Source organism: Oryctolagus cuniculus, chromosome 11 (assembly GCF_051225735.1).
Source record: "Oryctolagus cuniculus isolate XC-2025 breed Fujian yellow rabbit chromosome 11, ASM5122573v1, whole genome shotgun sequence".
Lineage (NCBI taxonomy): Eukaryota > Metazoa > Chordata > Mammalia > Lagomorpha > Leporidae > Oryctolagus > Oryctolagus cuniculus.
The window spans coordinates 22298740-22322595 of record NC_142877.1 but is presented as its reverse complement, the minus strand read 5'-3'; the positions used below and the strand labels follow the sequence as shown (position 1 = coordinate 22322595).

At 52.1% G+C, this 23856-nt stretch overlaps 1 protein-coding gene across 11 annotated transcripts in view; it reads left to right on the top strand.

Moving 5' to 3' along the window:
• The window catches only part of CNBD2 (cyclic nucleotide binding domain containing 2), a 59903-nt gene that overhangs the window by 10749 nt on the left and 25298 nt on the right, over nt 1–23856 (top strand). For 5 of the 11 annotated variants that reach the window (XM_089307136.1, XM_089307134.1, XM_002710782.6 and 2 more), the window contains 6 exons: nt 624–677; nt 3280–3443; nt 8226–8382; nt 8816–8967; nt 11215–11353; nt 17518–17632. In XM_089307136.1, the coding sequence (XP_089163262.1) occupies nt 624–677; nt 3280–3443; nt 8226–8382; nt 8816–8967; nt 11215–11353; nt 17518–17632 (781 nt within the window). Of the gene's footprint in view, nt 1–623; nt 678–714; nt 880–2721; nt 3134–3279; nt 3444–3464; nt 3824–8225; nt 8383–8815; nt 8968–11214; nt 11354–13615; nt 15346–17517; nt 17633–23856 lie in introns of those variants that run through there. The other 6 variants (XM_089307143.1, XM_089307144.1, XM_089307140.1 and 3 more) reach the window with 6 other exon arrangements.

Here is a 23856-nt window from a genome sequence, read left to right as displayed (position 1 = left end):
TTCCTCCCTCCCCCCACCTTCCTCCTTCTCACCTATTTCTAAGTCCTCTCCTCATCCATCAGAAGATGGCATTGGGTTACTTCATCCCTGGGACCTTACACCTTCCCTCTAGACATGGAGCTATGTTTGCAAAGCCTGGGGTTTGGATTCCAACTGTCACTTGCAGTGTGGTTCTCGGGCAAGGCCCTCCACCACTTCGAGTCCACAGTGGGGCTTAACAAAACCTGCTTTGTCCTGATGATTAAATGGAGTAAGACAAGGAAGACGTGCCGAGCTTGGCACTCGGCAGGCGTGTAACAAGGGGGCTTCCAGCGCTCCTGCCTTTTGTTTCCCGTTGTTCTTTCCACCAGACTTTCCTGTTCTCTTGCATGTTCTCCCCTTCCCCCTTTGGTTTTCCCCTAACCTTCCTCCTCTCTCCCACCCCTGTGTCCTCTGCCTTTGCGATGGTGCTATCCTTGCTGCACAGGAGGCAGGGGCTGAGCCGGGCAGAGGAGAGGGTCAGCTGCCAGGTTTCTCACCGGCCCTGCCCACCGCAGCGGCCCAGGCACACAGCCGGCTGCAGAGGCAGAGTCCTAGAGGTCGGTTTGGTGATTCTCCCTCCCCTCCCTGCCCCCTTCTTTCAGAAAAAGAAGCAAGGCCGAATCACTTTTGATACCATGGACTTGGCTGCAGAGGAGGTAGGCGGAGCTCTAATCCTGCTGGGGGGAGGAGGGTTTTTCTTTCTGCACCCTGGCCTGGAAGAAGCACTGGGCTGGGTGTCGGGAGAGCTGCATTCTGTCGGTGTTCTTTCTGCAACCCTTGGTTCCCTCACGGGAATGCTCATCTCAGCCACCCTTCCCGCCCTGAACCAGTGGTCACCGTGTGAGGGCACTTCAAAAGGTTTGTGGGAAATGCATATTAGGCAAAAGCAATGTAGAGATTTCACCTTTTTTTTTTTTTTTTGCACCAAAATAAACTTTTCTTTCACTTCAATTTGCCCTGCACTTGTTGCAGTGGCCCCGTGTCATGGAGCAGAGCCTTGAGAACTGAATTCCTGGCTTGGACCTGTGGGGATGTAGAGGGTGAAGCCCAGTGTGCCTCAGAGCAGAACGAATCCAGGGTCCCCAGCTTGTGTGTCAATTCTGGTTCTGCCCTGATCTCCCTGTGAGACGCTAGGCCCCCTGACCCCCACCTGAGTGGCAGGTGCCACTACAGGGGTCTCCCCATTGCTGTGCAGACCGGGGAGCACCTGTATGTCGGTGCAAGGTTTGGATCTCTGCGACTCATTCTCAGGGCTTCAAGCATTGTTCTTTTTTTTCTTTTTCTTTTTCTTTCTTTCTTTCTCTCTCTCTTTTTTTTTTTTTTTTTTTTTGACAAGTAGAGTTATAGACAGTGAAAGAGAGACACAGAGAGAAAGGTCTTCCTTCCGTTGGCTCACCCCCCAAATGGCCGCTATGGCCTGTGCTTTGCTGATCGGAAGCCAGGAGCCAGGTGCTTCCTCCTGGTCTCCCATGTGGGTGCAGGGCCCAAGCACTTGGGCCATCCTCCACTGCCCTCTTGGGCCACAGCAGAGAGCTGGCCTGGAAGAGGAGCAACCGGGACTAGAACCCAACGCCTTGATGGGATGCCGGCACTGCAGGCAGAGGTTAACCAAGTGAGCCATGGCGCCGGCTCCTCAAGCATCGTTCTTAACTTCCCAGCATCTCCTCACCCAATCCTGCAACTAAATTAAATTAAAATTCCAATTTAAAATTTAAGGGAGTCTACGTGTTTATAGGGAAGATCTGAGGCTCTCATCAGTGCAGACCCTGGCCGTGCCAGTTTTCAAGGGGAGAGAACTTTATCCTTGGTACCAGGGCCGCCTGTGCCCCTCTGCTGTCCCACAGCTTCCTTCCCAGGAGCCGAGGAATGGCTTCTGTCCCTCTCCTGGGCTCCATCTCCCCCTCCAGGGGGTGGGAAGCACAATCAGGGAGTCACTCTTGTGCTGTGCTTCGGCTTTCTGGACTGGCCAGGATCTGACACTGGACGTTGCTGGTTACCTCAATTTTGCGAAATGGTTTGAAAAAAGTGATTCAGAGCCTGCAGAGTGTGGGGGAAGGGACCTGCCATTGTAGCTCCCAGGAGCCCATGGGGACTCCCTGGGTGTGGCAGGACGCAAGCTGAGAGCAGAATAGGGAGGAACAGGCAACCACAGGTGGCCATGTGGAAATGCAGGGGAAGAACATTCCAGGTGGGAGAAACAGCCCAAGCAAAGACCTCTGGACAGAGAGAGGTAGAAAGCTGGAGGAGAGAGAAGGAATGGGAGGAGATCGGAGATGAGGGTGGAGGTGTTCATGGCTCACAGGTCCATTCCCCCTGCAGGCGTGAGTGGAGGGCGAGAAGTAGATTGGCTTTGTGATCCCTCTTCATCTCTCGTGGCTTTTGGGTCTCTGGCAGCATGCCGAGGTCTGTGTCGCTCCCCCTCTTCGTGGAGGAACGACACAGAACCCTGCGCTGTTCTTTTGTCTGCTCGGCCCTCCCCAGGTTTGCTGCTGGTTCTTCCCGGGTTGGCTACTATCCCTTCCACCTCCGTGGAAGGGCAGTTCCCCCTGGCCACATTCCCCACTTCCGCAGGGGAGCGGCACACCGCCGGCCGGCTCTTCTCGGGGGCTGCACAGGTGTTCCTTCAGCTAGATGTTCCCCTTAGATGTTCCTGGTGAATGCCGTCTCTCTCCTCCTTTATAGTCCTCCTCCGCCAATCCTAACTCGGCTGCCCACACGCCGAGTACGCTGCTCTCCTCTAATCAGGAGTAGGTCCTACAGTTTATTGGTTGAACTGGAGGCAGCTGCGTAGAAGCTGTTTTCTCCTCTCCCAGCGCCATATTGTGGGAGAGCAGATGCATAGAATAAGTCTTAATTCCAGTAACTCAGTCTAGTCCGGGTTGCTCCCCACAGTCTGGGCTAAGATACTGCCATGGGCATGCACCGGGGAGACCTGCAGGACCCCTGGAGCCCAGGGAGCCCTGTGTTATGTGGGAGGGCCCACGAACAGCGCAGCTGCAGATAAGGGCCTTGGCTGTGGTTATTCCGCTTAGAATCCTGCCTGTGTTTCTCCTGTCAAATGGGAATAACGGTTCTTGGGCTGGGCGTGGCTTCGGTGAGGTGGCCTTACAAGGTGCTTATCCCCACGTGTGGCACACCGAAAGGACTCATTGCGTGGCAGCCAGGGTTGTGTGGGCACCAGGAGAGCCTATACACACAGAGTGGGGGACTCCAGCTGGCCCTTGGGTCCCATGTGTCACTCTGGTCTTCTATCCTCAGGGCCACCTCCCTCCAAAGGCCATTAAGATCACACGGAAGAAGCCTTCCTGGAGGACGAAGCAGGACATCCAGACTCTCTGCAAAATCTTGCAGGTCCTGGATAGCTACCGGAGCTACCCGGAGTCCCTGCAGCTGCTCCTGGCCAAAGTCATGCGCTTTGAACGGTCAGTGAAGGGCACAGCCCTCGGGCTGGGGCTGGGACTAGGCTGGGCAGGAAGCGCCCAGCTGAGAGGGTATGGCCAGTGCTGCCTGCCCCTCTGAAGAGCGTAAGCCACGGGAAGACTCCTGTCAGTCTCCCATGGTGCTTGCTGTTGTTCTCATTCGCTTCCTGAGCGTTTTCCTCTAATGAAAGAGCCACTGGACCTGGAGAGGATCCACTAGGAACCTTGGAAAGGATCTGGTCATCAGATCATCCTAGGCTCATCCTAGGCCACCCAGAGACAGAAGAGAGCCGGGACTCCAGCCCAGGCCCTAAAAGCCAGAAGGGGTCACAACCAATTGTCCGAGGGAACTTCAAAAGTTTCATGGAAATTGGAATTTAAGTGTAAGTTTATTTTGGTGCAGAATACTTTAACGTTCATGCAGAGCATGCTTTTCACAAATCTGTGGGAATAGAAATGAAATCGACACTTGAGATTGACTTTGAGCAGCCCTTGTTTCCACTGTTGAGGAGCAGGTTTTTTTTTTTTTTTATACTGTTTGTTGAACTCTTTACTTAGTATATTGTTAATCTTATGTGTATAGAGTTAATTGAAAATAGCTCTTAGTAAAAAATAAGAATGGCAATAGGAGAGCCAGGAGGAAGGGTGGGATTGTGGGTAGGAGGGAGGGTAGGGTGGAAAGAATCACTGTGTTTCTAAATTTGTACTTATGAAATGAATGAAGTTTCTATGCCTTAAATACAATGTTTCTGGGTAAAAAATAAAATAAAATAAAAAGTTCTGGGGGTGGGTGTTTGGCCTAACGGTTAACGTCAGAGTGCCTGGTTCAATCCCCGCCTCTGGCTCCTGACCTCCGGCTAACACGGCCCCCAGGAGGCAGTGCTGGTGTCAGTGGTTGAGTCCCTGGCACCGTGTGGAAGACCTGCACTGAGTTCCAGCTCTTGGTTTTGGCACAGCTGAGGCCTGGCCACTGCAGGTATTTGGGGAATAAACCAATGGATGAGAGTTCTCTCTCTCAAATTTTTAAAATTTAAATTTCATAGAAAATGTATACTATAAAAAACTAGACATGGATTTCAAAATATTTCTGAACCCAAATAAATATCTTTTAATTCTGTTTTCCACAAACTTCTAGAAAGTACCCTCATACTGTATCCAGGCAGGTACTAGAACAGAATCTATGAACTAAATGAGAAAAAGTATATTTCAATTTTCATTAACCTCTTTATTATTTCCTTCAATCATGAATATAGGCAACAAACCACTGTTGTATTTATTAATCATGACTAAGTTTTTCACTGAAAGGAATCAGATATTTTCAGGTCATATTTAAATTTCTTGAAAAATAATTTTTGTTCATCAAATCTTCAAAATTATAATAGGTAATAGATCTGCTGCTAGATCTTATTTTATGCCTTGATAAAGATGTATATATATTGTTATATCTCAAATTGGAATTATTTTTATCTGAAAAAATTAATTCTCTTTTTAAGATTTATTTATTTATTTGAAAGGCAGAGTTACAGAGAGGCAGAGGCAGAAAGAGAGAGAGATCTTCCATCCACTGGTTCACTCCCCAAATTGCCACAACAGCCAGAGCTGTGCTGATCCAAAGCCAGAATCCAGGAGCTTCTTCCAGGTCTCCCACATGGGTACAGAGGCCCAAAGACTTGGGCCATCTTCTACTGCTTTCCCAGGCCATAGCAGAGAGCTGGATCAGAAGTGGAGCAGCCGGGACTTGAACCGGCACCCATATGGGATGCTGGCACTGCAGGTGGTGGCTTTACCTGCTATGCCACAGCACCAGCCCCCAAATCTGAATTTTGAAAGTATAATTCTGCTGGATTTTACTTTACACACTTAAAGCATTATTTTGTGAAGTCTTCACCAGACTGTCCAAGGGTCCATGACACAAAAAGTGTCACGTAAACACCATGTAACCAGAGCACCTAAGCCACAAAGGTGGACATACTGCCATTGCCAGGACATCGCAGTGGCTTCTGGGAGGCAGTCTCACAGAATACTCGGCGAAAGACCCGCCTTGAGAATCCAGAATGGAAGGTGGCTGTAGCTTTGCACCCTGGTATCTTTCTTCATGGAGGTTACAGTCTGTGAATAGACGTAGCCAGCCACAGGCCAAGGCCTTTGTGACTGGTGTGCACTGGCACAGTCCATTGTGACCAGTGCAGGTGCTCCCTGGAGGGAGGAGACAACCGTGCAAGCTGGCTTGGTCAGGAGTATCACAGAGGAGGTTCCTGGAACAGGTGGATTCGGCTGGTGTGGAGGTGTAGACAAGGACGTCCAGGCAGAGGGAGCTGCTGGCTTGGCCCTGGCCCAGGGCAGAAGAGCAGTGTGCCCTGTGTGTCGGGTGAGAGTCATAGCAAGCAGAGCCGTGGCATGGAGGAAGAACATCCAGGGAGCTCCGAGCTCTGGAATTAATGCCACCTCTGCCCTACGGGGACCTCGGTCAGGCCACTAAACATTTGTGAGCCTCAGTATCCTCATCAGTGGAGTAAGGATGAGAGTATGAATTTACAGGTTTTATTAAGGATGATGTGAGATTTGGAGGAAGATCTGTGTGGTGGTGATTGTGAAAGTCCTATCATTTCTGGGGTTGGGAATTAGTGGCTTAGGCAGGATTCTTCCCACTACAGGATCAGAAAACCCAGGCCAAGGGGACACACTGGTGGCCCCATGTATCTGAAAAGTCCTAGGAATGTTCTCCAGCTTCAGATTCAACAGTGTCACCAGGACCAAGTGTCTGCCCCTCTGTTTCTGTCTCTGGGCTCCTCTTTGGTATAAACATGACTCTTCCTCATAGTGGCAAAGTGGCTGCCATGTCTCAGCTCCTAACTTCCATCTTTCCAGTTGTAGTCCAGTGGGAAACAGAGAAAATACCTCTTCCCAGTCACTCAAGTCAGAGCACTGGGATTGTTTCTTTCAGACCCAGACTGACATTCCTGGGATCAGAGGGTTGGTGATTCTCTGATTGTCCTAGAGTCGGGGAGGGGTGGTTCTCCAGAAACAAAGTCCAGGCGCAGTAGTGGGAAAGGAGAGACTAAAGGGCTGACTTGGGGCTCCCCATTGCCTTCTGGGTAAATCCACACCCACTCAGCCATGGAGGGCCTTTATGTCCGGACCAGTGCAGTGTCTGCCCGCCACCCCCCCACCTCCTCCTCTGCCTCACCTCCCTGTGGAATGCAGTGTGCTGGGTTTCCCCTGAGTGTGGCAGGTTTCCAGTCACCCAGTGTCTCTCTGCTCCTCCATGACCGTGGCCGCTGGATGACTCACCTCAGACCCCATCCTCCACTGAGACCCCTCCCCTCACCGGCCCAGCCCTCCTCTGGCCCTGAACCACCTTTGCTCACCTCTCTCAAGGCGTCTGCAGAAAGTTTATTTTTATGTATTCAAAACGCAGAGAGAGATCATCCATTCACTGTCTTACTCCCCAAATGCCCACCAGAGCTGGGACTGGACCAGGCCACAGCCAGGGCCCTAGAACTCCATCTGGTTCTCCTGTGTGGGCGGCAGGGACCAAAGTATTTGAGCCGTCACCTGCTGCCTCCCTGGGTGCACGTTAGCAGGAATCTGAGACTGCGGAGCAGGCACTCTGATATGGGATGCAGGAGTACTAGGGAAGTCTTAACTACTGCACCAAGCATCCACTCCTCTTCAAGGATTTTCAAAAGATTTATTTATTTGTTTGGAAGGCAGACTGACAGAGAGAGTGGGAGAGAGCGAGCGAGTGAGAACAAGAGAGAGAGCTTTGATATACTGGTTCATCCCCCAGTGGCTGCAAAAGCCAGGGCTGGGCCAGGCCAAAGCTAGAAGCCCGGAACTTCTCCTAGTCTCCCACATGGATGGCAGGGACCCAAGGACTTGGCTCACCTCCTGCCGCCTTCCCAGGGCATTAGCAGGAAGCTGGGTCAGAAGTGGAGGGCCCAGGACACGGACCCTCTGATAAAGGATGCTGGAGGCCCAAGCAGCGGCTCAGCCCACTGCAGCACGGTGCTGGCCCATACTCTTACAGCATTTTCCAACCATTTACCTTGCTTTGCTTTTGAAAACAAAATTCTTGTCCTTGATTCCTGTACCTAACAGTCAGAGTTGGTATTTTTTTTTTTAACTTTCTGAATGAAGGGAGGAAATGAATGAATTTGGGAAGAGGTGAGGTTTGCATTTGAAGTACAGAAACTTGCCTCTGAGTTTCACAACTAAATCCTCATTTGCTCTGGGCCTGGCGCCTCTACCCGAAGGTCCCCAGGTGGATAGTGAGTTACTGGTGATCACAAGAGCGAGAATCCCTCTCTAGGCTTGCTCATTTGCATTCTATAGGCAAGAGAAGCAGGCTCAGAGAGGGAATGTGAGTTGCTTCGTGTCACACAGCTGAGGGCAGAACCAGGATTTGGATCCTGCTCTGACTCTGCAGTCAATACTAATCATTCAGTTTCTCTGCCAACCCTTCCATTGCTCTCAGCATTTGCTCATTCACTGATGCGGCTACTGGTCGCTGAGCGTGTGCTGTGCGCCCGAGCACAGGTGGCTGGGAAGCAGAGCGACAGCGTCCCAGCCTGCGGGAGTGGCCAGTGGAAAGCGGTGTGTGGAGAAGCCCAGCTCGATGGGCGGGCAGGGCAGGGCTGCTCTGAAGTCCTCCAGTCTGCATCTGTGGTTCAGACGCCAGAACAAAGACCACAGCGGGCCCACAGTCCCTGGCATTCCTAGCGCAGAGCAGCCTGGGAGCGGCTCCGGGCTCAGCTCCCCGCATCCACCGTCCTCTTTCCCTAGCTTCAGCCGGCGGCGAGTGATCGTGAAGAAAGGGCGGCGGGGCAACAGCTTCTACTTCATCTACCTGGGCACCGTGGCCCTCACCGAGGACGACGATGGCAGCAGTGCCTTCCTGGACCCCCACCCCACACTGCTACACAAGGGCAGCTGTTTCGGGGTAAGTGCCGGGAAGGGCCTGGCTCCTGTGCTGGGGGCTGGGGGTGCCTAGGACCCCTGCAAGAGCCTCTCAGCCAGACCGCATCCTGCCTTGTGCTCTGTGCCAGTCCCTGTGCTGCGTGGGGCCCCAGGACCCTTACCCGTCACCTGCCCCTTGATTCTGACTGTGACGTCCAAGGCCAGTGTCTTCAGCTGGCTGTTTGAGGGGCATGTGCCCTGTGTGACCCCTGAGACAGGCTGGGAACCCACAGAGGGGCCCTCCAGCCTGTCCAGGCCTCCTGCTCTGTCTCCACGAGCGGGAGTGGAAGAGCGAGGGGATGACGGGGGACGGAGGTGGTCAGGGAGCCTGCAGGCTGGGGGCTAGAGAGCAGGGCTGGCGTGCGCAAGAAGCTGGAGGGGGCTCACCCCTGCTCTCGTCCCTGTCCACCCACCAGGAAATGGGCTTTCTGAGCGCTTCCATCAGGAGGGCCACGGTGGTCTGCATGGAGGAGACAGAGCTCTTGGTTGCTGACCGGGAGGACATGGCCACTGACGAGCTGGACGAGGAAATTCAGAAGAATGCTCGATATCAGTTCGGATTTTTTAGGTAACACCGCCTCGCTCACCAGCTTTCAGCCCCTCCGTGACACGAGGTGCGTGGCTTTGTCCTGGCCCCGTGCTAGAATGCTCTGGAATGCTCTGGGACGTCCAGTTCTCAGCTTAAATATCCCTGGACATTAGAATACCTGATGTCTACCCAACCCTTGCTGGCCACCCAGGGCGCTGGGCACCTCGTGCCACCTGTCACGTCTAATCTCCCCGAGGCTGGCTCCCTTTCTTGCCGCGATTGTGAGACCAAGGCGCAGGATGCAGAGGCACCCAAGTCTGAGCAGGTGTCCCTGGGCTTCACCCCCTCTAAGCAGTCCCACCTGTGCTCACCCCAGCAGTGAGAAGGTGCCTGAGCTGGGCCTGCAGCCCACATCCAAACTGTAGTGAAATTAAAAAAAAATGATTCTAAGAGACATAGAGAGAGAGGTCCCATGCACTTGTTCATGTGCCAAATGTCCACCACTGCTGGGGTTGGGCCAGGGCCAAAGCAGGGACCTGGGAACTCAGTCCAGGACTTCTGCGCGGGTGGCAGAAACACAAGTACTTGAACCATCATCACTGCCTCCCAGGCACATTAGCAGGATCTGAAGCAGAGGCAGGACTCCAAGCCAGGCTAGGGGATACGAGTGTCCCATGCAGCAGTTTAAGCCACAATACCACAGCACCTGCCCCAGTGCGGGCACCTGAGCCAGTGTCCTAACCGCTAGGCTGACTGCTCGCTCCAAGCTGCGACTTGTGATGCACAATCGCTTCTTCACAGTTTTGTGCCCCATCAGACATCAGCAGTGCAGCGGCAGGGCCCAGTTCCACCTTTCTCACTGTTGTGATCCTCCTGTGGTCACAGGACTGGCACATGCTGGTGCTTAGCCAATGCAGAGTGAAGAAATGAATGACAGGCTATAGGTAACCACAGCCGGGTGTGGGTCACGAAGGAAGCACCTTAACAATGGGTATCCTCTTGAGCAAACCACAAAGCAGGACTCAGCTGTGGCAAAGGACCTGTGTTGTGAGTACTCATGCAAAAGGCTGTATACAACAAGATGCCACTTGTCTATTTATCTTCCTTTATGTAAAAAAGCCCAATGGAGGTCTGCACTGGCTGTGAGTCACAGGCTGCAGGGAAGCAGGCTGGGCCGAGAGTCCATGCCTGTGGTCCTGTGGGCAGTGGAGAAAGAGACCTGGGTCCCCACCTCAACCTGGAGGCTTCCCCGCCCCCAACATGAGTTCCTTCACTTCTCGGAGCCTTTGCCTCCTGTTCTGTAACGTGGGGGTGATGCTACTGATCTCCTGGGGTCATTGAAAGGGTCAGGTGCTGTGGGGGCTGGCGGCGTGGTGCAGAGGGTTAGGCTGCTGCCTGTGACACCAGCATCCTATGTCGGAGCACCTGTTTGTGTCCCGGATGTTCCACTTCAGATCCAGCTCCCTGCTAATACGCCTTGGGAAAGCAGTGGAAGATGGGAGACCCAGGTGGAGTTCCAGCTTCTTGGTTTGGGAGTGGCCCAGCCCCTTGCTGTTGTGGCCATTTGGCGGCATGAACCAGTGGATAGAAAATGTGTGTGTGTGTGTGTGTGTGTGTGTATGAGTCTCTGCTTTTCAAATGAATAAATCTTAGAAAAGGGTGGGATAAGATGGCCAGGGAAGTACGTGACCCAGTGCGTGGGACACAGTAGGCTCTCCTGTGTGGCCCTCATTGTCTCCCTGTCTCTCCAGATCTTTGTCCCTTTGTATTTCGCACCAACCCTGTTCCCCTTTGGTGTCCTGCACTGGGTGCCCCTGTTGAGGCCCGAGTCACCTTGAGGTCAGCTGCGGTAACTCAGTCAACCCAAGGCAGTTGAGTTCTGAGCCCGTAGCCCATCAGAGCTAAGTAAACCTAAGCTGGTTGCTGGCAGGTCCGTGGGGCATTCAGGGAGGGTGAGCCCGTGGTGGGTGGTGGGTGGTGAATGAGGTGGGGAAGGGGAGGCCACAGGAAGCCACAGGCAAAATAGGAGAGTGCCAACTTCTCCCAGTGCCCCAGCAGGCTGCAGTGAGCCGTCCAGACCACAGGTAGGGTCAGGTCTGCTGGCCTAGGGGCCAGGATGCCAGCGTCCGTGCACTGCCAGCGGGTGGGGTCAAGGAGCAGCCTCCTCCATGGGGTTGGGGGGAGCAGATGGAGAAAAGCAGAGGCCAGGCACCTCAGGAGTCCGAGCGCAGCAAAGAGGGGCGCTCGGCTGCAGGGGCCTTGATCCTTACCCACGCCTCCCCGCAGGGAAATGGATCTGTTTCAGTCGTGGTGCGATGAGAAACTCTGGCAGCTTGTGACTCTGGGGAAGGTGGAGAAGTTCTCCTACAAGCAGCTCATCTCCAAAGACCTCGCCGAGTCGGCCTTGGTCTTGTTTATCTGCAAGGTGAGCGCCAGGGTGGTGCGGGGCTTCTGTGTCCTGGCTCTGAAAGCCAAGTGACACAGTTCGGCCTGGGGACATTGAGATGGGCAGGGGTCCCCCATTATCTGCAGACCCCTGGCTGGGAAGCTCAGCCCTGTGTTCACTCTGCTTGGTTACCTAACAGTCATGGTGAAGTGTTACCCAAAGGTAGGCATTGTAGCTAAGCAAACGGGATGGGGGTGGAATTCTGTGTCCTCGGGTCACCCTGGACTGCGGGGATGAGCGGCCACTTAAAGCAAGCACTTTCCAGCTTCTCCCTGGCTCATCGAAACTGCCCGGCATTGCTGAGCTTTGGGGCCTCGGTTAAGGTGACTGAACACAGGTACAGGTGGTTGGATTAGGAGGTGGCTCCTACGTGAGTAGGGGGCAGCGGGAGTGCAGACCTGGATCCACTGGACAGGAGGATGGAGCCGCGTGGTGTGAAATTAAATCACACAACTCAGAAGTGTGCACAGTTTAAAACTTAGGGTTATTTCTGGCATTTTCCATGTGATATTTTCAGACTGCCATCGACTGCAGCTAACTGACACAGAGGAGACTGTGGCTAAGGACAGAGCAACATACAGTTATTTTACTGGAGAGCGAACTGTGAGGTCCCCTCCTTGAGCACATAACCCTTGTTTATATAAATGCTCATTGAGACGGATGTGTGTGGGGCACTCTTGACTCTCACAGTGCCAGGCCACTGTTTTATTAGAATTTCTTAATTATCAGAGTGGTATGACTACACTATAAAACCTTCTGGAAGGGGAGAAGACATCTCTCATTTGCACATCACCTTGGAAGAGAGCTCCAAACCAGCATTTCCTGGTGTGAGGACTTTTATCTCGCTTTCCAAAGGAGGGCTCCGCTCACTCCAGCTTCTGGCAGGCAGCACCTTGCCGGTGCTCAGCACCTCTGCCAGCCCTGTGGGTCATTCTCCCAGAAGCTTTCTGATTTATTAGGTGGCAAGTTTTTTTAAAGAAAGATTTATTTATTTATTTGAAAGGCAGAGTTACAGAGAGAGAGAGAGAGAGGGAACTTCCATCCGCTGGTTCACTCCCCATATGGCTATAATGGCTGGGGCTGGACTGGGCTGAAGCCAGGGGCCAGGAGCTTCCCCTGGGTCTCCCACATGGGTGCAGGGGCCCAAGCGCTTGGTCCATCCTACGCTGCTTTCCCAGGTGCATTAGCAGGGAGCTGGATCAGAAGCGGAACAGCCAGGACTCAAACTGGTTTCCTATGACTTCATTCTGAGAAGAATAAGAGACTACAAGGGGACAACAGGTGGCGGTGGGGGTCTCTAGGCCAGCAGAAGAGTTGGGTTTGTCCCTCACAGTGTTTTGTAACGGTACAGTGCCACAGTGTTTAAGACACCTGGGTTCGTGTCCTGGCTCTACTGTCAGTTCCAGCTTCCTGCCCATGTGCACCCTGGGAGGCAGCAGGTGAGGACTCGTCTCCCTGGCGCCCTGCCACCCACAGGGAGATGCACACTGAGCTTCTGGCTCCTGGTTTCTCCCTGGCTGTTGCAGGCACCTGGGGAGTAAACCAGCAGATGGGAGATGTCTGTCTTTCTGCCTTCAACTAAATAAAAAATTAAGCTAGGATTTAAATGTTCTCTTTTTTTTTTTTTTGAAGATTTATTTTATTTATTTGAAAGTCAGAGTTACACAGAGAGAGGAGAGGCAAAGAGAGAGAGAGGTCTTCCATCCGATGGTTCACTCCCCAGCTGGCTGCAACAGCTGGAGCTGCACCAATCTGAAGCCAGGAGCCAGGAGTTTCTTCCTGGTCTCCCACGCGGGTGCAGGGGACAAGGACTTGGGCCATCTTCTGCTGCTTTCCCAGGCCATAGCAGAGAGCTGGATGGAAAGTGGAGCAGCCAGGACTCAAAAACAGCGTCCATATGGGATGCTGGCGCTTCAGGCCAGGGCATTAACCCACTGTGTCACAGCGCTGGCCCCATGATTTAAATATTCTACATAAATATTCCCAAAATTCAGAAAATCAGGTACTATCAGGCCTATGCTGTGTGGCCCCTTCAGGCGGGAAATGGAAGGCGCCGGCCCCCCCACACCCCTGGTTTCAGACCCGGCTGTTCCGGCTCCTGTACTTTTCCAGTAGTGCACTAGAGGGCGACGTGAGCAGCGGGTGGCTGGGTGTCCTTGGGATTGGGGACAGTTGGGAAGCTAGATTTCCTGCTGGCATTGCAGGCGTACTTAATGCCCGTAACCAACTCGTTTTGTACAGTTTGTCACTGGGCGACACCTGGAGAAACTGTTCTCCCCACAGCGACTGGTGCCATTGAAGCCCCACGAGAGACTTTGTCAAGAGGAAGCCGTGAGCTGGCGCCGTGGCTCAATAGGCTAATCCTCCACCTTGCGGCACCGGCACACCGGATTCTGTCCCGGTTGCCCCTCTTCCAGGCCAGCTCTCTGCTATGGCCAGGGAGTGCAGTGGAGGATGGCCCAGGTGCTTGGGCCCTGCACCCCATGGGAGACCAGGAAAAGCACCTGGATCCTGGCTCCTGCCATCGGATCAGCGCGGTGCGCCGGCTGCAGCGGCGGCCATTGGAGGATGAACCAACGGCAAAGGAAGACCTTTCTCTCTCTGTCTCTCTCTCTCACTGTCCACTCTGCCTATCAAAAATAAAAAAAATAAAAAAAAAAAAAGAGGAAGCCGTGCACGCGCGGGCTCTGCGCCCGCAGTTCCGGGGGATGCGGGTGTTGGTCCTGCCGGTACTAAGGGCTTCTCACACGTTTCCGCTTCTCCTCCATCTTAGCAGCGGTCTTGAGTCTTTATGATGTCTCTGCTAGAGTTCCTACAGATATGAAATGAGAAGTACATCTTTTTTTAAAAGAATTATTTATTTATTTGGAAAGGCAGAGTTAGAGGCACAGAGAGAGAGGTCTTCCAATCTGCTGATTCACTCCCCAGTTGGCTGCAATGGCCAGAGCTGGGCCCATCAGCTGCCAGGAGTTTCTTCCAGGTCTCCCACATGGGTGCAGAGGCCCAAGCACTTGGGCCATCCTCTGCTGCTTTCCCAGGTGCATCAACAGGGAGCTGGATCAGAAGTGGAGTAGCTGGGACTTGAACCACTGGCCTTACAGGATGCCAGCATTGCAGGCCTCAGCTTAACCCATTACACCACAACGCTGACCCCTAAATGTGTGTTCTCCGGGGTTCTTTCCTGCACTGTTGGAAAGAGTGCGAGTTAAGTGAATCTGAGGGCAGTTTGGCACTGTGTATCAAAACAGAAGAGGTGTGTCCTTGGCATTATTCCCGAGAAGATCATCAAACGCGAACATGATGTTAGGATGACTGGGTGACGTTGCAGTAACAGCCACTCCTCACTCAGTGCCCTGACTGACAAGAGTCCCTGCTCCGTCATACTTGCTGCCCGCGGCAGGTCGTGGCGGGAGAGGGCTGCTCCTCAGGGCCGCCCAGGAGCCTCAGTCAGTGGAGCCTCTGGTTTGAACCAGGCTTCCCTGACTAACAGGACAGGAAAAGGGGGTGCCAAGAGCCGCCCACTGGCTTTTTAAGATTCTGCATCCACTTGTATCATGGGCCACTTTGCTAAGGAGATTGTCCTCGTCCAGAGAAAGGCCATGCCCTCACCAAGCAGGGGGCACGAGCACAGTGTTGCCGCGTGCCTGGGGGGAGCATGGGCCATCTGCGAGCTGCCTGTGTCCTCTGCTCGGGCTCCCAGAACCCCAGCTGCTTCATACGTAATAAGAAGTTTTTCTCAGGTGGTAGTCAGTCTAGAAGGAAGCAGTCCAGGGTCTGGACAGCTGTTCCGGGAAGTCAGGAACCCAGGCCCTGGGGCTGGCAGCCCCAGCTCCCTGCTCATGCACATGGGAAGGCAGCGGAAGATGGCCCAGCGGACAAAGGTCTCCCGCACTCGCGTGGGAGTCCTGGGCAGAGCTCTGAGCTCCTGGCTTCAGCCTGGACCAGCCCCTGTTATTGCAGCCATTTGGGGGAGTGAACCAGCAGATGAAAGATCTCTCTCTCTCTCTCTCTCTCTCTCTCTCTCTCTCTCTCCCTCCCTCCCTCCCTCTCCCTCTCTCCCCCCTTCTCTCCCCCTTTCTGTTCCCCCCTCCCCATCTCTGTCTTTCAAATACATGTATAAAAAGAACAACAACCCAGGCCCCTTTGGGCTTTTCTTCTCATCGTCCACAGCTTATGGGTGTCATCCTAATGGTCACAGGGTGTCTGTCCACCTCCAGCCATCACATCTGAGTTTCGGGCACAGAGAAGGAAGAAGAACAGCAATACCTCTCCTGGGAGTTTTATCTGGCTGTCCTCCACTTAGATCCTGTTAGCCAGAGCTGAGTCACTGCTACCCCCACTGTAAGAGTTTGGGAAGGTAGTGAATTTCTTTCATTTTTTTTTTTTAACTGGGGACTTTGCTACCCTGAACAAAATCAGAGTTAAATATAACACTGACAAATCAAGCACAACCAAATGGGAATCTCGAAGAAAAGCTGTGCTCCTGAGACCTTAACATGTATGCAGTGAGGATTTCAAAGCCCAGCTTTACAGCGTGATGGGTGCAGCCAGCACGTCTCACCCACAGCAAGCCGCAGCCTCCCGTGCCCCTCCCCAGACGGCCCCGTAGTCACCACCCATGGCTTCAGACCACCACGGACAGCGTTTACCTTTCCAAAGAATTTTTGTTTTAGAGGCAGGCAGGGAGCAACAACTGCCGTACCCTGGTTTGCTCCCCAAACACCCGCGAGAGGCGGAGCTGGGCCGACCTGAAGCCGGGAGCCAGGAACGCCCTTTAGGGCTCCGAAGCGGTGGCAGAACCCCAGTCCTTGGGCCATCACTGCTGCCTCGCAGGAAGCAGGGGCCAGGAGCAGAGCTGGGGCCCCGACTCAGGCAGCAGATGCAGGAGGGAGCGTTCTCACTGGCACACCCAACGCCCGCCCTGCCTTGGCCTGTGTTCCACTGTCTATAAACGGATCATACAGTGGGGACTCTGTGTCCAACCGCTTTTGCTCAACTGAATATTTGTGATTTTTAATTTTATAATCAAAGTTTACACAAAATAATACAGTCACTAAAAATGATAATACAGAACAAAATTGTTAGACATGAGAAATACCCTTGATAGATTATTAAGTTTCTTAAAAGGTTTCAAGCGTGTTTTATATAAATGAACTCATTCACAAAACATTGTAGATGTGTATCTCACATGTTCATGAAGAAAAGTGTTGGCTGGCGCCGCGGCTCACTAGGCTAATTCTCCGCCTTGTGGCACCGGCACACCGGGTTCTAGTCCCGGTCAGGGTGCCGGATTCTGTCCCGGTTGCCTCTCTTCCAGGCCAGCTCTCTGCTGTGGCCAGGGAGTGTAGTGGAGGATGGCCCAAGTGCTTGGGCCCTGCACCCCATGGGAGACCAGGAGAAGTACCTGGCTCCTGCCATCGGATTGGTGCGGTGCGCCGGCCGCAGCGCGCTGGCCGCGGCGGCCATTGGAGGGTGAACCAACGGCAAAGGAAGACCTTTCTCTCTCTCTCTCTCTCTCACTGTCCACTCTGCCTGTCAAAAAAATAAATAAAAAAAATTAAAAAAAAAAGAAAAGTGTGAAATGTTCACCAGTGTGTTGTTATTTCTGGGTGTTAGGAGTAATTGGTTTTAATGTTTTCTGTGCTTCTCTGTTTGGCTTGATTTAAAGTTTCAATTTTGGAATAATTTAAAAGTTATAGAAAATTTACACGAATAGTACAAGAACTCCTGTACAACCCAGATTCACCAGTTGTTAACATTCGCTACATTTGCTTTAATATCTGTGTATTTCCCTGCCTGAGTGATTTGAGAGCTAAGTAGCATTCATCGTACTTATTTGCAGCTTTATACTTAAATTGTTATTTCTAAGATGAGTAGTTAGCAAAATCAGAGGATTTTTTCTTTTTTTTTATGTATGTTTACCTTTTTATATACAATCAGGGGATTTTAGCGTTGCCATAATATGTAATCGGTAGTTCGTAATCACTTAGCAGTGCTTCCCAGTGTCCTGCGGTAATTTTTCCTGTGCTGGGGTCGCATGCCTCTTAAGCTGTTAGGATTGTGCGGGAAGCAAGCTAAGCAGCTGAGAGGCAGTAGCAGAGGCCGCGGGCTTAGCTCCAGTCCGTGTCCCTTGTCGTGTGCAGGGCAGCTGTGAAGTCCTGCAGCTGATAGACCTCACCAACTCGCCGTCCTACTGCAGGTGGATCTGGCAGCACCTGGAGCTGATAGAGGACAGGCCTCTGGAGACCCACCTGGCAGGTAGGCGGGCGCGGTCCTGCAGGGAGCACACAGCAGGGGGCGCCTGCGCCCTTCCTGTTTCTGCCCTCGGCTGTGGCCTGCTGGGTGTCAGAGCTGGAAGCAATTCCTGGGTGTCTGATTTGAGCCCTTCTTCCACAGCCCTGGACGCCTGGTCCGCAGAGCCCAGCCCCCCCTTCCACTCCTCCTCTTGAGCCTTTCCCTCTCGTTTTTCGGCTTTTCTCGTGTAGTCACCCACATCCCTCCTCCGCTCCCGTTTTGCCCAGTTCTCTTCTGCTTTTGAGATCTGAGACCAAACACCACTTCTCAGAGAAGTCTTCCTGGTTTCCTGCACTGGTCGGTATCTCCCGCCTCCCAGGTGTCCCATCCATATATCCTGCATTCCTCTCCTGAGATGGCCAGCCCCGGTGAAACAGAATTGAATCTGGAGTGGTTAATAAGTAAGTGTGTCCCTGGCAAACTGTGAGCTCTGCAGGGCTTCGCAGTCCTAGGGCCGAGTGCCACACCCGCCGTCTAATGACTTTCAAGCTAGCCTTTTTATGTATCAGTTTTTATAAGAATGTACTTGTTTTATTTATTTGGAAGAGGCGGGGAAAGAGAGAATGATGATAGAGATCTTCATCTACTGGTTCACTCCCTGAATGTCCACAGCAGCGGGAAGTGGGCCAGGCCAAAGCCAGGGAGGGGCCCTGAATCCATCCAGCTCTCCTACATAGGTGGCAGCCATCGCTGCTGCGCTCCGGGAAGCCGGGTCAGGAGGGGACTGGGCCCAGCACTCTGAAACGGGATGGGGGTGTCTCAGTGGCAGCTTACCCTGTTAGTCAACTGAGGCAACCGACTTGATAAGAGCTTCCTTGCTTTAGCTCACAGTTTTGAGATTCAAGACCAAGATCGGGCAGCCCTGTTGGTTTGGCAGCTGGTGAGGGTGGCGGCTGGCAGTGCAGAGCGTATGCAGAGGGAGGCGATGAGGCAAGCCAGAGAGAGGCCTTCTGAGGACTGTCCCAGTGACCCAAGGCCCTTTCACCAGGCACCTCCTGTTGCCCCCGCCTTACTGCCATTAGCTTCTGACTTTGTATGAGTTTGGGAGCCAAGTCACAGCCACGCCATGGCCCTGAGCCAGCATCACAAAGGAGTGAGAGTGGGATGCTGGGTAGCAAGTGCGCCCCACTGATGCATGAGCAGCGTAAAAATGTACCAAGGCATCACACTGTACCCCGTAAGGACACACGGCCCCAGAACGTTGCAATTTAAGGCTAAGCTAATCACAGAATGCTTCCTACACGTCTTGGCTACTGTGTATGGTCATGGACACATCCCAGACTGTGAATGTGTGTGCACCCTCTCCAGAGCCATGCCTAAATCCTATATATTTGGAAATAAGTGTGAATGAATTCTGATCATATGCCAATTTTTAAAAAAGATTTATTTTATTTATTTGAAAGAGTTAGAGGGAGAGAGAGAGATGGGGTGGGCGAGGGAGAGACAGAGAGAGAAAGGTCTTCCATCCACTGGTTTACTCCCCAAATGGCCACCATGGCTGGAACTGGGCCAGGCTGAAGCCTGGAGCCTCATGTGAGTCTCCTATGTGAGTGGCAGGGGTCCAAGCACTTGGGCCATCTGAAGCTGCTTTCCCAGGTACATTAGCAGGAAGGTGGATCAGAAGTGGAGCAGCCAGGACTCAAACCTGGTGCCTATATGAGATGCAGGCAGCAGCTTAACCTGCTGTGTCACAACACCTGCTTGTTTTAAACATATCTGTTATGTGACTGCTTGTTCATATAAACAATCCCCATGACAGCTTTCCAGCAAGGTATGGTTGGGTCTTCACTGTACAGATGAGGGAGTTGAGGCTCAGGGAGGCGAGTCTCTTGTCTAAGGGGCACAGGGAGAATGACGGCAATGGAGGATTTCAGAACCGGGACTCGCCGACCAGCTTCTGCTGTTGCGAAGCCCAGGATTCTCTTCATAGCCTCCTCCAGCCTTCTTCACTTTCTCTTTCCTGTTGTTGGGAATAGACGTTGTCTGAGAACAGCTTCTAGAACCAGCCAAAGTAATAACCAGGCTTCCTGATCCGGGGCTGGGCTGTTTCTGCCCACGGCTCAGTTAATGCCATTTTCCTTGCAGTTGCCTTTCCGTCCTCGGCTCAGCCACTTGCTCCGGGAACCCCAGCGCCAGCAAGTGTTTGCAGCAGCACAGGGGTCGTATGCTGTGTCGGGTACTGAGTACCGCCAACATACTTCCCCCGAACCCTCAGACGGTTATCCTCACGTTCATCTGAGCCCTTCGCCCCAAGGGTTGCCTAGGAAAGCCTCTATTGCTTTGTCTTCAAGCTTGCCAATCTTTCTCCTGCATGGTCTATTCTTCTATTAATCTCGTCTAGCGTATTTTTCATTTCAGACATTGTGGTTTTCATACCTTGAAGTGTAATTTTTTGAATATTTATTTATTTTATGTGAAATTAGGATTTCCAGAGAGAGAGAAGGAGAGGCAGAGAGAGAGAGAGAGACAGAGAGAGAGAGAGAGAGGTCTTCCATCCGCTGGCTCACTCCTAGTTGTCCGCAATGGCCGGAGCTGTGTCAATCCGAAGCCAGGAGCCAGGAGCCAGGAGCCAGGAGCTTCTTCTATGTCTCCCACACAGGTGCAGGGGCCCAAGGACCTGTGCCGCCATCTACTGCTTTCCCAGGCCATAGTAGAGAGCTGGATCAGAAGTGGAGCAGCCAGCACTCGAACTTGCGCCCATAAGGCATCCCATGGGGCTTTGGTTCGAGTCCCAGCAGCTCTACTCTGATCCAGCTCCCTGCTAATGTGCCTGGGAAAGCAGCAGAAGACAGCCCAAGTCCCTGGGCTCCTGCCACCCACATAGGAGACCCAGGTGGTATTCTAGGCTCCTGGCTTTGGCCTGGCCCACCTCTGGCCATTGAGGCCATTTGGGGACTGAACCAGTAGATGGAAAATCTCTGTTTCTTACTCCATCTCTTCCTCTCTCTCCATAACTCTGCCTTTTAAATAAATAAACGAATCTTTAAAAATTCTGTGTCTTTACTTAATATATATATAAAATATTTCCTTTTAGGAATACATTTATAATAGCTGTTTCAATGTCTTTATGTATTTACTCTGTCATCTATGCCATTTCTGTGTCAGTTTCAATACACTATTTTTTTGTCTTTGTGTGGTTCATAACTTCCTACTTCTTCGCATTCTTGGTAGTTTTTAATAGGATGCTGAAAATGAAAATTTTGAGGGTTACTTTTTTTTTTCCCAATTCCTGAATTGTGTTCTAGGATGCAGTTAAGTTACATGGAAATATTTTAATATTTTCTTTTTTAAAGATTTTTATTTATTTATTTGCGAGATAGAGTTACAGACAGTGAGAGGGAGAGAGAGAGAAAGGTCTTCCATCCACTGGTTCACTCCCCAAATGGCCACAATGGCCGGAGCTGCACTGATCCAAAGCCAGGAGCCAGGAACCAGGAGCCTCCTCCAGGTCTTCCACACAGGTGCAGGGGCCCAAGCCTTTGGGCCATCTTCCACTGCTTTCCCAGGCCATTGCAGAGAGAAGAAAAGCAGCCAGGACTTGAAACGGTGTCCATATGGAGTGCTGGCACGGCAGGCAGAGGATTAACCTACTGTGCTGGCCCCTATTTTGATACCTTCAAGGCCAGCATTGAGCTTTTTTGGATGAACTCACAGCAGTGTTTAATCTAGAGCTCATTCCTCCCTACTCCCGAGGCGAGCAAGCCATTCTGAGTATCCCACGACGCCCCACAGAAGGCTTTCTTTTTTTTTCTTTGACAGGCAGAGTGGACAGTGAGAGAGAGAGAGAGACAGAGAGAAAGGTCTTCCTTTGCCGTTGGTTCACCCTCCAATGGCTGCCGCGGCTGGCGCACTGTGGCCGGCACATCGTGCTGATCCAAACGCAGGAGCCAGGTGCTTCTCCTGGTCTCCCATGGGGTACAGCGCCCAAGGACTTGGGCCATCCTCCACTGCACTCCTGGGCCACAGCAGAGAGCTGACCTGGAAGAGGGGCAACCGGGACAGAATCCGGCGCCCCGACCGGGACTAGAACCCAGTGTGCCGGTGCCGCAAGGCGGAGGATTAGCCTATTGAGCCGCAGCGCTGGCCCAGAAGGCTTTCTATAATAGTTGCAGGCAGGGACTGGTCCTGATCCCATGTGAGCGCTGCTGCTTTTTAGTATCTGTCCTTGTGTAACAAATTACCCAAAAACTTAGCAATGTAAAACAGCAAATATTTGTTATCTCCCAATTTCTGTGGGCCAAAAATTGGGGTATGGCTTTCAGTGCCTCTGGCTCAAGATATCTCATGATTGCTGAGGTCTCACTTGAAGGCTTGGCTGGGGGAATCCACTTCAAGCTCACTCAGGAGGCCCTGGGTTCCGTGAGCTTGTGGCCCTAGTCTCCTGCGTATCTCCACAGGGCTGTTGGATGACGTGGTAGCTTGACCGAGAGAGCGTGGCGGAGAGCGTGTCCTAGGTGGAAGCTATGGGCATTTAGGAACCTGGTCTCAGGTGCCCCATCCTGTAACTTGTGCTGCATCCTGCTACTGGGAGGGCATTACATAAGTGTGCGGATACCAGGAGGTGGGGGCCGGGGCCATCCTCCTAGACCCGTGTGCTGAGCCTCCAGGGGTCCCTCTGCAGGTCTGTCTGTGTACAGCTCTGTGTCCTGCTCTGCAGAGTCCGGCTGCCTTGCCCTCCCCTCTCTTCTGTCTCACCAATACAGGGAGATCTCTGGGCTCTGCCTGAGTGCCCTCTCTCTGCACTACAGTCCAGGAAGTCTCCAAGCAGTGAGCTCAGGGCAAGAACAGAGCTTGGGGCCGGTGCTGTGGTACAGTGGGTTGAGCCTCCACCTGTGACGCTGGCGTCCTGTGTGGTTGTCAGTTCGAGACCCTGCTGTTCCATTCCTAATCCAGCTTCCTGCCAATGGGAAGGCAGCGGAAGATGGCCCAAGTGCTTGGATCCTTGCATCCTCACGAGAGACCTGGAAGAAACTCTGGGTTCCTGGCTTCAGCCCCAGCTGTTGCAACCATTTGGGGAGTGAAGCAGTGGGTGGAGGATGTGTGTGTGTACGTCTCTCTCTGTCTCTCTCCATAACTCTTTCTTTCAAATAAATAAAAAATAAAAATCTTTAAAAAAGAGAGGAGCTCACCTCATTCATTTTGTATCTTAGAAGGTTGATTATCCTTTATTTCCTGGTGTTCAATGATTTAAAAAAACCTTTTTTTCCATAAGTTTGCCCAGTATTTTAGTAGTTTCAAACAGGAAGAAAAATCGAGTTCCGGTTATCCCATTCTGGCTAGAAGCAGTGGAGTTTTATTCTCTTATGTGGATGTATCATAATTCCTTTAATTATCTTTTATACATTTTGAGTTATTTCTGATTGTTCATAGTCTAATTTTTTACCCTACTGGGACAAATTTCTTGGTGTGTTTATCTTGTATCCTGTGCAAGGAAACATATTGAAAAAATTATCAGAATTACCAAATCAATTAATTGACCCAATATATATTGCCAATATACATTTAAAATATTGATCGTTGTTGCCAAAATGCCTTTCCAAAAGGTCATGCTCAGTGTCTGATTTGTGCAGTGTTAGGCCACGCCTACTCTGTGTTAGGCCATGCCCACTCCTCATAACTGTGGATTTAGTTCTGTCAACATTAATTTTGATAGCTGATTATAACATTTAGTGCTTTCTCTTAAAAATTATTTATTTGTTTACTTGAAAGGCACAGGGACAAAGGGAGAAGAGATAGAGTGAGACTTGATTCACTCTGTAAATCCCCCCAGTGGCCAGGGCTGGGCCAGGAAATATGAGCTCAGCCCAGGTCTGTGTGTGAGCAGCAGGGACCCAGCTCCTGGGCTATCACGAATGCCCCAGGGTCTGCATTAGCAGGAAGCTGGAGTCAGGAGTCAGAGCTGAGTATTGAACCCAGGTGCTCTGACATGGGATGCAGTGTCTTAGCCACTAGGCCAAATGCCATCCTAAGAGACCTCTTTTTTTTTTTTTTTTTTTTTTTTTTTTGACAGGCAGAGTGGACAGTGAGAGAGACAGACAGAGAGAAAGGTCTTCCTTTGTTGTTGGTTCACCCTCCAATGGCTGCCGTGGCTGGTGCACTGCGCTGATCCGAAGGCAGGAGCCAGGTACTTATCCTGGTCTCCCATGTGGGTGCAGGGCCCAAGCACTTGGGCCATCCTCCACTGCCTT